At 36.5% G+C, this 15,403-nt stretch overlaps 1 protein-coding gene across 1 annotated transcript in view; it reads left to right on the plus strand.

Moving 5' to 3' along the window:
• The first annotated feature begins 12,484 nt into the window (after positions 1 to 12,484).
• LOC139724694 (uncharacterized) overlaps positions 12,485 to 15,403 on the plus strand; it is a 48,778-nt gene continuing 45,859 nt past the window's right edge. The window contains exons 1-2 of the mRNA XM_071635817.1: positions 12,485 to 12,665; positions 13,997 to 14,213. Of these exons, the coding sequence (XP_071491918.1) occupies positions 14,100 to 14,213 (114 nt within the window). The 5' untranslated portion in view covers positions 12,485 to 12,665; positions 13,997 to 14,099. The remainder of the gene's footprint in view (positions 12,666 to 13,996; positions 14,214 to 15,403) is intronic.

Consider the following 15,403-nt stretch of genomic DNA (forward strand, 5'->3'; position numbering starts at 1 on the left):
AACATGTATTGGACAGTTAGGCATAACTCCCCACTTAATTCAATCTCAGAACGGGCAAAGCAAATATCCGTTATGGAAACAGAATGACAGTTTTATTAGTAAAATACTTTTCTATGGACAAATTATCATTCTAAAAGTTTTTTCCCAAAAAAGCCCGCTCGCTGTATGGACTGAGTTGTGTCATAGACATACATGTTTGTCAAAAAATGCATTTATACAAATCAGGAAAATCTTATACAGGGAAACCCCGTTATAACGAGCTCGGATATAGCGAGATACCGCTTTTAACGAGGAGATTTTACCGGTCCCATTTTCATTTGCACATATTGAAATGGTAAAAAGATGCATACATTTATAACGAGGTACTGGTTGTAACGAGGACAAATTGGCTGTCCAACTGACCTCGTTATAACAGGGCTTCCCTGTATCAGTTCATTGTAATGGGGTTTGCCTGTAAGCATTACCATGATACCTAAATTTAAGTGCTGGCAATTGAGATAGGTAATACTAAATATGTAACCCACACTTGAAAACTACGTAAATTTTCAGGAATGATGTTTGACAGTCCTGACTTTGTGTCGTAATGCTCCCTGTGCAAATAATTCAAAAGTAATTCTGCAAAAGTCTTACGAGGTACAGAGTTTACAAATGTGCCATACTGTAAATTATAAGGGATTTATACTTCTTACTGACTTGTTATTTACACATCTCATAGAATTGAGTTATCAGAAATTGTTTTATTCATTTATGTGAAATAGATTGTCTTGAGATTTATGTATTTATTGCAGATGGATGACATGGAAACATTAGTGTTGTAAGAATCTGCAAATACTTTGCAGATCGCAGGATTTGTTGAAGGGTACTTTTGGTTTCACTTCATTTTTAATGTACTACTGACTGAAAAAAAATAGTGTTTTGCAATTTGGATATAGAATATTGTTTGTATGTCATGAAAATATGTAGTTGCCTTTGATATTGATTGTTTTTTACCTACCACATGATATTCTTCTGACATATACACATTTAAAATCATTGAAAACCATTCTGTTGTTTGATCCACAGTTTGCATGCACAGAGAGAGTTTTCAGAAGTTGTTCTCATGATTTGTATCTTTATACTTCTGACTTATTCATGCAGTTTCATGAGTTAACTCACAGGATTGGAGGTGTTGATTCAATGTGTCTTAGATATTTTGTGACCTCATCAGTTCCATAAATTCCTTGTGAGACTTGGGACAGTATTTTAGGGTGATTTGACTGCCAGAAAGGATTTAAAGTGATTGATTTCTAGCTTTACATCATCTGTTGTGTGTGAGAAAAGAAACTGAAAAGTACTGGTTGCTGTCAACGTAATGACTGTTTCATGTCATGCTGGAATACAATAGTCATGACGCCATTGTCAAGTAGAGAACGATCTAAGAGAAAAATGGCATGGGACTGCACTGTTATTTTAAGAGATCTCAAAGTCAACAGTCATGCTAATTTCCATCCCAAGTTCATAGTTATTGCAATTTTATACTAAACTGATGTCCTCATGTTCTATGTTATCTTTGAATGCCATTTTATGAAGCAAGGGACAATTAATTCAAATTGCCCGTCCAAACCTGAGTCACTATTGATAGAGCACAGACTAATGGTCCCTTTAAAAAAAAAAAACCAAACAAACAAACAAGCAAGCAAAAAAGCAAACAGTGTCCACAAGATGCTGTAAACAGGAAAAATTTGACACCAAATACATCTGTGTGGAATTGTCAGCTATAATAAGCTTACATAGGAAGGAATGTAAACTCCTATGTGGTAATGTGGTCAGTTTAACAAGTAATCTTCAGACCTTGCAAGCTTAGTTTGTATACAAGATCTATGTGTAGGTATGTGTCTTCGTGTTTAGAATGCCATGGACTGACAGCATAATGTCTGTGATTGTGTTTTGTCGTAGTCCCTGTTTTCATTCACCTTACCATGGTATGAGGGACTGAGTTCCACAGTGACTTTCTTCTGGATTTGATGATAGTGTGTGTAGCTGATTTTTCTCAGGATTACATACAGAAGAGATGACAGTCCCACTGTTGTGATCAGCAGCAATTTTAGATTCATTGTATGTTTTTGTGTAGATCATACAGATGGTATGGTTTTCCACCTGATTGAGTGGTGTTAAGCTCTTCATAAATTTTGAAGTTACAATGTTTAAACAAGCAAATGAAATGTGTGATTTGAAAAGTCAGTGTAATGCTTGTATTCATTATGAGAGAACCCCTTCCCCCACTCCCCAGTAGTTTCCCCATGTCATACATGTGCATACACTCTGTAGTGTAAAGATTTATAGATGTTAATCAAGCTGCTGAATATAGTCAGGTAAATGAACTTGTGACAATTTGTCAAAGAGAACTGCATACATTTTGTACATTTTGTGTTTTGAATATAATGTTCCCACACTGCACTGGCTGTTGCGGTTTTTGTTTTAATGCTTGCCGATGATTGTATGACTTCTTTGTTTGCACATATGCCATCATTTAAAGAGTCATCTTAGTGTAGTGCAGTAAAATGATTGCTAATCATGTCAAGGAAGCATAGAATTATCTGGTCATGTACTGTTAGAGAAACTGCTACCGCTGAATTCATGTGTTGGGACTGCTGTTTTGTTTTTTTGTTTTTTGTTTGTTTTTTTTTAATCACAGATTTCAATCCAGTAGACAATTCAAAGTTACATGCTATCTTTTGAGTATCATATCAAGTATGTGTATGTATTTATTCATATTATTTAATCAGTATACATTTTGGTTTTCTTTTGTGCCTGTGACAGATTGTAGTAGCAGAGACCGTGTATCTGGGTAATTAGTGTGTATTAATTGCCTTGCCAGTCAGTCTGTCGCAATTACCAGGTACCACCATCATTTGGGAAAGACACAAGATACATGTATACCAGTGAAACTTTAGTGTATGTCTTTGTAACAGAACTGTATAAAGCTAACCTCATCTGATTATTGAACACAATAGTAGCGGTTAAAGGGATCACTTGAACTAACGTTTCATGTTATACTTTCCGGATAAGGTGAAGACATTGAAATCTATAATATAAATGTGTATGGAGTGATTAGGTCAACCTGCAGCTAACAGCATAAACCAAGCACAGCACATCATCTCTGTTTTATGCTCAGACGTTCCAGGTAGATATATGAAGAATTAAATGTGAAAGTATAAATGTGAAAGTCAACATGAAATCTCAGCTGAGGCCTTTAAAGCAGTTGAGAGAGTTGAAATCTATTTCAAAGACAAAAGCTGAAAACTCACTTCACTAATCATCCTTTGAGTAGATTATGTCCCTCAGGTAAATAGTCAATGGTCATAATAACTGCTTCCTTGTAGTGAAGTGTCGGACAAGCTCACTTTTTTTTTCATTAATTTGAATAATTACGCAGTACCCGCTGCATTAGAACCAGCATTAGCTGTTGGGCAGAAACTCGGTGGTCTAGTGGATAAGACGCCTGTCCAGAGATCAGGAGGTCATAGGTTCAAATCCTGCTCGAGTATGTATGCCCATAGTTTTTTGGTTTTTTTTGTCATGGCTGCTACTAAAACTGATCAATTCAGTGCTTATTTACATCGATGTAGGGCAATTTGTCAGTCAGTTACAATAAAACAACTCAACAGAAGAATTTTATGAATTTGAAAGCTCGCTTTTGTTATCGACTGGTAAGGTGTTTACAAGGATCAAACAGGCCAAAATGCAGGTTTGAAATGGAGAGTGATGGGCATTCCAAGTTATCCATAGAAAATAGGATGTCTGCTCAGTTCTTTTTCTTACAACAGAGGTTAGTATTTGTCTTGTGTTTTACCCTCCCACAACTGCTGTCTCAAATTTCTACTATTGCTGTGCATCATGATTTTGTGATTGAGTGTGATGGGGTTAAATTATGAGACAGGAAGACCAACAACAACAGCCGGGGAAAAAAAAAGAGACAAATCTTCCCTCTTAGCTCAGACAAGACTCCCATGAACTACAGACAGGGGAGTGTATTCACAATGATTGTCATCCATGTTAAGCTGTCTTTCTTTCTGTTAAAGTCTTGTTCCACCTGGGATTGGGATTGAATTTGATGTGTCAAGTTTTGGTCATTACTTCTGCAGTTAGCAGTGGGGCAAGAAAGTACTCTCATGATTTTTTCCCCCATTTTCTGTGAATATTTCATGTGTCTTCCAGATTATCAGGTGGATGTGACATTGATGCACATTGACTGTTGTGATACCCATGGATTCTCATGGTGTATAGCAAAGGATTTTTGATATATCATTTCAAGCATTTATTTTCCTAGGCTCATGTCAATAGAAGAAAGAGTGTGAAAGTTCCAACGTGAACTGTTACATATTGTGGTTCAGTGGAAATGTTCATGAAATATGCATCGTACAAGCAATCTATTTGCTTGAGAAAAGACATTTTCTGTATGACATCTATCAGTACTAGTGTCTTGTAGCAATTGGTCTTGTGTGAGAATAGAAAGCTGGGTAATTGTTTGTCTAACAAATAAGGCGTAAGTGGTAAGACAAATGCATTCTAATCTTAAAATGATATCAAAAGAAAAATTAAGACAAAACAAATTTCTTTATGGCAATACATTATACAATGCAAGAAGTTTTTTTTTTCTCTAAAACACTAATAAGTATTAACCCGTTGAGGACGAGCTGATTTTGCTCTACACCTGCCCGAGTATACTCAGGACTAGTCTTTGACGGTTAGTAAGAGACTGTTAACCTCCTAGGAACATTTTTCTTTATCCGTTCATTTACTGTATAAGCTGTTATTTTCGTAAGGGTTTAATTTTTGCAAATTTCGCGAATCACAGTCGGATCGCGAACTTAACAACACGAAATTGTCATGTTGTGCTAAGGTATACTGCATTTACGAAACCGTTGGCGTCAGTTCGCGAAATCAACATCTCGCAAAAATGTCTCCGACATCCTCATTCGTGAAAATATCTGTGCGTGAAAATAACGTGAGTGAAGAAATGTTATGGTGGTTAGGTGGTTTACAACGAAGGAATTAATGCCAGATCATGTTGTTTTTGTTGTTACTAAAGAATTATTGCAATTCACATTGTAACATCTCTTAATGGTCAAAAGTAATTGGCCATTGCTGTTCATGCTATATTTCAAAGTTACTATGGCAAAGTCCTTTATGAAATTGGGCTTAGAGAGTAAATCTATCTGGTTTGAAATGACTATGAGATGTCATGTGCCATGCACAACACAAAGCCCGAATTAGGTATGCTGAAATCCAGTGTATGTTGTTCCTCCTAAAAACTTCACAGTTACAAGTCAATAGATATTCAGGTAGTGTAACCACTCTTCTGCTGGTGTATGTACAATGTTAGATTACTCAGCCCTTTAGAATATGGCTTTTGGCTTGAGCAGGTTTTGTATTTTTGTTAACTTTCATGATACACGAATCACAAGTCATGGATGCACTGATGTATCCAGATATATGATTTTCACTTTCAATACACTGTTAACCATGAAAACTTATTGTAATACAGTACATGTATTTCATTTTGTACTGTACATGGAAAATTCTACTACTAATTACTGTATTGACAACTAGTACTAACAATGCTTTACTATTCTAGAACCTACCCTTATTTCAATATTTGAACAAATATGTGAGAGTTGCGCTGAGCCTTTATTTGCTGGGTTGTTGTTTTTTTTTTTGTAGCCTGGTAGAAATTGCAAATTCCCAATTTAGTATTCCACGCTCACATATTACAATAACAACACAATAACTACTAAAGCAATGTGTAAAATATTTGCTTCTTTACGATGTGGAATATGTTGTTTGATGAGACTTATAATTAGCGCAACAATTCTTTAGGTTGCATGTTAATAACATGTTACCAAGTTGCGAGTTACTGTCACACATGATTGTGATGTCATTGTCATATTTCATTTCATGTCATGTCTCATTTTAAAGCATTTCTGACTAGATTCTATATTTATTTTTCCATCAGTGTTAGTGTGCTTTGAAAATTAACAATCATTCTATGTGATTATATGAGAAAAATCTTTCTGCCAATTTGAATCCCAAAGGGTTTTGCCATATTTATTGAAATCTTTAGTATGATATAAATGTAGTTGTAAGTACAATTAAAATTTTTGTATGAAAGTATTACTCTTGAATCAAGTGTAAGTAGTATTCAATGGCTTATTGTTTTATCACTTATATTAAAAGTGATTGAATCGTACAGATTTTTATCTTTTTCCACCTCAGATTTTTCTAGATGGTATGGTGCCTACATGCATGTAAATACAATTGTAGGATAGTCTTTATCATCTTGCATCATCCCTTTGATGCAGTGGAATGCTACTGTTCTGATTTCTTTGATTTCCCAAGCATCACTATTTGCTTGAAATAGATATGTGTTTTCTAAATGCCAAAGTTCTTGATATTCAAATATCAACATGATCCTGTTATGTCAAGTGCATGCACTTAGTATAATGGTCTTTGTTTACTTTTCATCAGTGTTATATTGGATGTAGAACAAAGGTGGAATCTTTATACTGAATGAATGTATACATATTTCAGTGGTTCTTATATGATACAATTTTGTTGACAATTTTATTAGCAATTATCAGTGTGTCAGGCCCATTATGGCCCATAAAAATTGGTTTTTAAGATAATATAATGGACAGATGTGTCTGTTAGTACTTTCCTGTCATTAAGTGAAGGATGAAAAGGCAGTTAGTTGGCTGATAGTAATAGTATGAGAAATTTCTTGTGATCTCACATTGTGTAAATATAGAAAGTGAAGTTACCAGACACAAACTGTACGAGGACATATGCATACACACAACATACACACACACGCACATGCATACATGCAACACACACACGCACATGCATACATGCAACACACACACACACACACACGCACATGCATATACAAGCACATACACACAAGTATTCAGTGTTTGCCAAGTGAATAATTCAGTTTTACTATTTTTGAACTTGTATCTTAAATCTGAAATTCCCTTTTGAACACTGTGTTAGCCATGTAGGCAGGTTGCATTTTAATGTCTGAGATATAATTCACTCACATGTATCAGGGAAGAATTGACTTGACCTTCCCACATATAGCTGTATTTTTAATTTGTGCCAACTATTTTGTTTTCTGTCATTCTGACTGCATGCATTGGACATATTTCCCTGCCTTATTTTCTCTTTCTTTCTGAAGTGACTTGTTTCCTTCCATCCTCCTTCTTCCATACCCTTATCACAATGCTTAGAACTTGCTTGTAAAGTTTGTAAAATCTATATATGTGCAGGATGTTTGAAGTTAAACAAAGTCTTTATATACTTATTCATTTCACATTTAGATCTTTTGATTTTATATATATCTCAATGTGTAAGCAAGGTGATTATTTGATAATCAGTACCCCTTAAAAGTGTAGAACATTATGAGAAATATATATATGTGCCACTTCAGATGTTTTATTACTTTAAAAATATGGTACTTGGCTATGAAATCATGAAATAGATTGCAAGGATTACTTTTTTTTAACGCATGTTACCCAGTGCTCGATAGAGAAAAAGTGACAAAGTTATCGCGTTACATATCCTTGACAATACTTGTTATAGCAAGCCATGTGATAAACTCTGATGTTCATGTGATTTTGTTTCTGTAACTATTTTGTAAACATTTACAGGACTCAAATTAAATTTCTTGCCATGCTGAGCATCATGAAGTGCTTTTACCAATTGTATTAATTGAGTGTTTAAAAAAAAAGACTGATGTAACACAAAGAAAAATGATATATTCCATTCTAGTTAAGGAAAAATAGAATCAACCCATTGAAGACGAATCCCGAGATTACTGGGAAATGCATGTTATAGCAAAATCAGTTAGTCCTCGACAGGTTAAGAAAGGATCGAGCTTGATAATGAAGTCTTGCCAGAATGTTTTTGCGCAGTACTTAGCAATTAAAGTTTTATTATAAAAAAAAAAATGATAACAATTGATGATTATTATTAGGTTATCATCATCATCGTGTATGGCAGTATCATTGTTGCGTTTAATTCCATTTCAGTTACACTTGGCTGTCATACCAATATTTATATTCAATTTGTTAAGTGATTTTCAATTATGTTTCCCTTAACTAGTATTTTTGTTTTTTAAAAAAATTGCAATTATTTAGCAAATTTTAGAGTCATGTCATTGTGGCCATAATGCAGGTCACCAGATATTGACCCAGCAAATTTAATTGATGGAAGGACTTAGATGTGCTACATGTTGTGTTTGTATGTGTACATCAGGGTAATGATGAATTGATTTTTCTCATTGTATAAACTTAGTGTGATGCTAATGCTGATTTTAGGTTCATTAAGTTCTATAATCGAGCACACCTTAGCTATTCCTAGATATTTATCAGCACATGGGAATAGACTCACAGTAGTAGACAAACAATGCAGATTCAATAACAGGCATGTTGGTAATGAGCACCTCCACCTGATGGACAGGCAACAGGATGTTGCCAGTGTCGGAACAACGCATAATCATTTCAGGACCTCTGCCCAAATTCTTGTTTTGGAGTCCTATGTGTATGAGATAAAAAAGTGCCTGCATTATGGCTAATCCACATCATGTTGTACAAGAATATTCAGAGTGCTTGCACACCTCACTTGCTCCAAACAGAGCAGTGAAACCCAAGTATTATGTGGATTGAGTGAATGCACAATTAGTAGAGATATTAGTAGAACACATCAGGGAAGTTTAAGGAATATGAGATGATCCGTTGCATAGCTTCGCTGGATAAGAAGACTACAACAATTTGTGATGTCACAGGAAAACGATATAAAGAAAATGTAGAGATAATTCAGTGTAGTTTCATCTTTCTAGCAAAGTGAAAAGGAATGAGGCTTACCTCTTCCAGAAGGCAAGGGGAATAGTATTACCCTCAACATAACAATGTCAGTAACAATGGAAGTAATGTGTAGTTATGATGAAAAATGAAATTTTGTGGAATTCTCTCTATATTTTAACTGTTGTTCTTCTGTGACATCACAGATTGTTATACATTTAGTTTACCTATCCAGGAATGGCAGTACCTAGACTTTAAAAATTCATAACTTTTGAATGGATTGACTGATTTTCCTCAAACGTCACTGATACGGTGTATTGATTTTTCTGCATTTTTCTGAAAGTTTGCATGGTGATGTGATTGAGAATGAGAGGCTTGCAGTAACACCATGTGTATGCAGTCCTTGAAAGGACTGTTGTTTTGTGAAAGAAGAAGCTAGAAAGAGAAGAGTGGATGAGGGAAGGGACATAAGGAGAGTAAAAGGAAGGCAAATAGTGACAGTAGAAAGACGGCAGTAAGCTAGAAGTTTAAGTTGAATGAATGAATGAATGAATGATTTATTTAGTAAGACTTGCAAACACGTAGCCGAAGGCTAAAATATATTGCAATGACATATAAATACCTCCAAATTAAATAGAACACATTGAGCTGTCGTACATAACATAACATTTTACCAAAAATACAGAAGTATGAATGTCATTCACCATCCTTCATCATTCTACTTAACAATATATATATATATATACAGTATGTCCCCAAAAAAATTACAACGGGCCCTCCGCACTGATATCTTTAAAAATAGTGAATCAATCGAAATACAAATTCAGGGTATGAAACTATAACTCATTGCCCACATCTTACAGAAAACCCCATTCGATTTGCTTCAGTGGTCAAAGAGAAATACGGAATTTTGTAGAGGATGTCGGGAATCTCTTCTGTCCAAATTCTGTCTATTATTCACACACAAGAGCATTGAATTGCTAAAATTGGAAGAATCAGACTCATGACATGCTTTACAACAATCCACATTTCTCTGTGACTGCTTAACCAAATTGAATGGAGTTTTCTGCAAAATAGAGCTAAGATGTTATATTTTAAGACCCTGAAGTAGCACTTAGACAGGTTGATCATATGAGGTGTTATCAATTCGAAAATCTGATTGTAATTTTTGGGGCGACTTACCGCAGAAGGTCCAAAAAAAAATTACAATCAGATATTCGCATTGATAATGCCCAATATGATTAATTTTTAAAAATGCTACTTCAGGGTCCTAAAATATAACATTTTAGCTCTATTTTGCAGAAATCCCCATTCGATTTGGTTCAGCGGTCACAGAGAAATGTGGATTATTGTAAAGCATGTCATGAATCGGATTCTTTAGAGTTTAGCATTTCGATGATCTTGTGTGTGAATAATAGACAGAACTTGGACAGAAGAGATTCCCGACATCCTCTACAAAATCCCGTATTTCTCTTTGACCACTGAAGCATATCGAGAGGGGTTATCTGTAAGATGTGGGCAATGAGTTATAGTATCATATACCCTGAATTTGTATTTAGATTGATTCACTATTTTTAAAGATATCATTGCGGAGGGCCCCGTTGTAATTTTTTTTTAGACATACTGTATATATATATTCTGCCAAATTATATTATAAAAATACTTTCATATACCGTGGGGTACAAAATTTCATGTCAAAAAAAAAATCAATACTACTGTACATAAGAAACAGATGTATACATACATACATAAAATCTATTCATATATCGCAATTGTATAAATATGTTTCAATAATTCTATACCAAATATATATATATATATATATATATATATATATATATATACATATATATATATATATACATATATATACATTTAAGTTGCTGTAGTGGAGACTTGAGAGAATAGGAGACACAAGACAGTTGTAAGGAAGAATGGAGAGAATCAGTTAAAGGGTTCACAGGTCAGTGGGGGGGGGGGATATGAACCGTAAAGAAGAGAGGAAAAGGAGAAGGTTGGAGATCTCGACTCGTGGAGATAAGAGAGATATAGAAATAATGAAGATGTGAAATTCTCAATGCAATTTATCATGTCAGCCCAGCCCTGATCATCTGGTATGTTATAATTTCTCACTAAAACCATCTTCTATCACTGCTTAAAGATAATTACCAAGGCTGAGTAAAGTTGGTAATTTGTCAAGGTGTCCTCACAATATTGGAAGTTGAAGTTCACATATTCTTCCTAACAGTCTGAGTTGATTGAAAGAATCATTTTTTAAACAGCAGAAAGAGATAGAGATAATCATGACAAATTTTTTAGGGTTTCATTTCAAGCAGAATGGGTATTGCACATCATATTTAAATTTACGAGTATATAGTGGCCTATGGCAGTGTTGATGGATAGAACATAAGAGAAGCTCCATATATGATTGATGGGCCTGTATGGCACAGAGAGATGGGGGCAGAGGAGAGTGGATGGTTTTGTTGAAAAGTGGAGTGAAAAGACCATCACCTTGTGAAAATAAAACAAATTAAAATGCCCCCAATAAGCCAAACAAATGTGTAGTAAACTGTGAACATGAATGGTGCCCTGAATTTTGCTGTCGTTGTTAGGATCATCAATACTTGCAGGTCAAGTTTGAGAGCCAATCTCGGGGACCGTCCCTATGTACACCTGTACTTGCTTTATACATAGAAAGTGATGAATAGATAGTGCATGGTATACATATACAGGTATGTGAACATCTGTTGCAGAGATGCCAAGTTCAAAAAACTTTTATGAGTGAGATTTTCATGACTCGGCGTCTCGGCGCTCGCGCGCATGCGCGCGCGAACGATGGGGATATCCCCTCTCCCATGGTAGGGAGCTTTTTTTGTTATCTGGTGCATACTTACCGGTAAGTGACTATATTTTTATTAATTTTGAAAGACAAAAGGGAAATATACCTTCAATTGCTATTATCACTTTAATCCTTTGAGCTGTGCTCCTCATTTTTGGCCCAAGTTGCAGACTTCACCCGATGCGTGAGAAAAATGGGTGTCATATGCGCGAGATCGTGAGACAGACCCTATGAAAATGCTTGAGTCTCACGCAGAATGCGTGAGACTTGGTAGCTCTGCTGTTGATAAAAAAGAAATAGGGATAGATTGGTGGATCATAGATGGACAGAGGAGTAAATCTCGTATACAAATAAAATACATGAATGTAACTAAGATATATTCATTTCAAGCCCCATCCCCAGAAATACAAAATACAAACAAATAGACCGACAGACCGACGCAAAAAGCAGACATGGCAGTCAACCTTTATTGATCGATCCTTTCCGATAAATCACGGCAAGTGCTGTTTGGTCCTTGTAGCACAATCAGCGTCCGATCGCTCTTTGAGTGCGCTCTCGCAGTGTATCATCGCATCGCTCGAGGTCGAGCAACTACAATGATGTGTACCTGGGGGAGGCGTCTTCCGTTGTTATGGTGAGGATCGTAGGGGACCGTACGTCGCAGGGCGCTGGCTCGGGCTGGAATGGCTCGGCTAGCTAGCTCTGCATGCATTGCGTCGCGTCTCTGGTCGTCGGGGCCATGCCTTATGGGGGCAAGTTGACGCACTAGCTGGTACAGTGGTTGGTCGTAAAGTGGTGTTGATGTTGCACGCTCTGTCTCTAATGTGCTGCATCTACAAATACACGTAGAGGATTTTCTAGACTCTAATCAAACTCAAGTGGATAGTTGATGTGCCTCCTGAGCATCCCTTACGTCGTTTGGAATATCTGCAGCTAAAAACTGAGGCATAACATAATATTCAACATTATCCTACCGTACTGGGGTGAGTGTGTCGTTGATTTTTTATCCTACTGGTAGGCCTATGGGATATATGCGGCTATGGTACGAGTAGGAATCGCTTTTGGTTTTTTAGTATTAGAAGTCAGTTCTAGATAGTGTATCTAGACGTCTATAAGTATAACCCTAACTGGCCTAATTAGCTGCCTAACTTAGACTGTCAATGATATTATCACTTTAATTTAAATAAGATGATTATAAATCGGTAGATTAAAAGATGACTATCACTCAGATTATTTTGGGAAGATTTTCATATGATTTTTAAACAAACCTCACAAGTGACTACAGGTACCCCTTCCCTACCCTAAACTAGTAAAACCCCGGAGCACTCCTTGCCCTTGCTTGGCCACACTCCACAGTTACACTGTGTGAGCGTTGGAGCTGGTCGCAGTTACCCGGCCCCTACCGTATCCTGGTCTGGGTCTGTTGAGTCTAACGTTAGGCTTCCTGGAATGAAAGTTGTAGCAGATGCAGCAAATAAAAAGCAAAAAGTAGCAATCCTGCTCAATGCTAGAGGTATGACTACCTGCCCACTAACGCGTTAAATAAAATCCCTCTTCTAACAGGCTATTCTCATTCAGTGAAGACTTGAAGTAGAAATCTAGAATTTTGCAATGCATGACTTTGCTCGTTCATTAAAGCGTATGGCACAGTGCATGAGTGTGCTGGTTCATACCATTTGCTGACTATTGCTATAGTCATCTTGGGCAAACCATGAGGGGTCGGCATCATTCACCTGTTTTCTTGTGTGGGTGGATATAGAGGAACCACTTCACCTGGTTGGCACCCTGCTCTTGTGATGAATGAATGATCAAGTGGGGCCGGACTTTTTATATGCATATGTTGTGGCTATAACGCACACACGAGACCTCCATTAATGTCCTATTCGAGGGACAAACTTTGCTCATAAAGATGCCAGTAAAATTTCCTCTGATCTCTGCACAGTTTGATGACCAGAGATGGGAAAGGGTGGCCATTTCCAGTCAGAAAAAAAATAATATGATCCTTGCACACAGCCCTAGTCCTGTGAGTTTTAGTTAATTGATTTAACAAACAATGATCCTTGGACGCAGCCCTAGTCCTGTGAGTTTTAGTTAATTGATTTAACAAACACAGCACATCTAGATTGTATCTATAGGATGATCATAGGTTTGTATGGTGCACACTCTTTGGTCCAGACACAGTAATGGTAGTATTATGGTATTTAAAGAACAAAATAAATTAATATGACTACTAGATATCCATAGCGATATTTTTAAAGGGAGGTATGATATTTTTCTAGTCAATCATCAATTCTCTCCTCAATCTGATGTCCAGGTGTACTTGGCTTAGCTGCTGTGGGACCTTTCCACTGTGATGCTAATTGGGACTTAACTAAGTGGCCTACATCTCTGCACCCGATAACGACCAACCCATCACCATGAGCCGTGCTGCTCCACAGGCTCCAACAAGAGCCCAGTCAATCAATACTGGCAGTGCTTTACCATCCAGACAGTCCTTTCGATCCTCCCAAGGCATGGCTGGTGTTCCAAAGGTTTGCAAGCAGTAAAGAAAAGCTTTGTTGAGAAGGGGGTTTGTGACTGTCGTGTCAACTCAACATGGTAGCAATCTATTTATTATTCAAAAAGTTTAGGCCTACTGTGTGCATTGTAAATCAGTTATCAGACAGTCTTGACTCTTGATTTCTTTTGCCCCCATAAATGGCAGTTTTTACTATATGGAGCTAAAAGTAAAGTTTTCAGTCCTGAAGGTGATAATTTTGAGAATGTATTTTCTAGTGCGTACTTTTTGATTTGATGATATTCTGCATAAATTGCTGCACTCTTGTGTGGATGTGTTATGTTGAGCTACATGCTGCATAGCTGTTTGACTTTCACATCAATACCACTCCATCCACCAGTATGTGATTGGCATGGATTCAGAACATATTTTTGTCTTAAAACTGTCCATCATATGGCCCTCTACTGTTCATAGCTTGTTTTTCAGTTATTAGTACACTGTATTTACAAGTCTGTAAACTTTCTTTGAAAAAAAAAATCACACACACAAAGAATGTGACCAATCTAATCTTCTGTGTGAAGTCATTTTGCTCCCTCTGATTCTAATACAGTGCACTCCCGTTACAACGAACACGGTTATAACGAAATTTCGTTACAACGAAGTAAAACTTCTGGTCCCAAAATTATCGCCATTAAAGTCTATGGTACGAAATTCGCTTATAACGAACACGGTTGTAGCGAAATTTTCGATATAACGAAGTTTTTTCCAAGCACCACTGACAAAGAAAAACAAAAGAAATGTGCTCCATTATAACGAAATGCAGATTGCTTTCGAAAATACGTCTTGTAGTGGAAAAAGGCATATTACAATGTCTCTGCATGGGTGAACGCGTCACATCACTGTGTCTTCGCTTGGTGTGTCACCCACAGTTTCGGAGGGGAACTTGTGTTATTGTAATACAATAATCTGAAATTGATTAACTATTTGTTTTATTGTTCACATAGCTTTCCAGTGTATGACGAGTATTCAACAAACAGAATATCATATATGCGTGGCTTCCTTGTTTTCGTTATATATTGTATTTGTTTGGTTATAACGAAATTTCGTTATAAAACGAAAGAAAACTGCCGGTCCCGAGCATTTCGTTATAACGGGAGTGCACTGTATGTTTGCTCGGCTCTCTGTGAAACCATTGAAAGGGATTATGCAAGGATGCAAGTTAAA

Source organism: Diadema antillarum, unplaced genomic scaffold (assembly GCF_040938485.1).
Source record: "Diadema antillarum isolate AM-2024a unplaced genomic scaffold, OU_Dant_1.0 scf00000226, whole genome shotgun sequence".
Lineage (NCBI taxonomy): Eukaryota > Metazoa > Echinodermata > Echinoidea > Diadematoida > Diadematidae > Diadema > Diadema antillarum.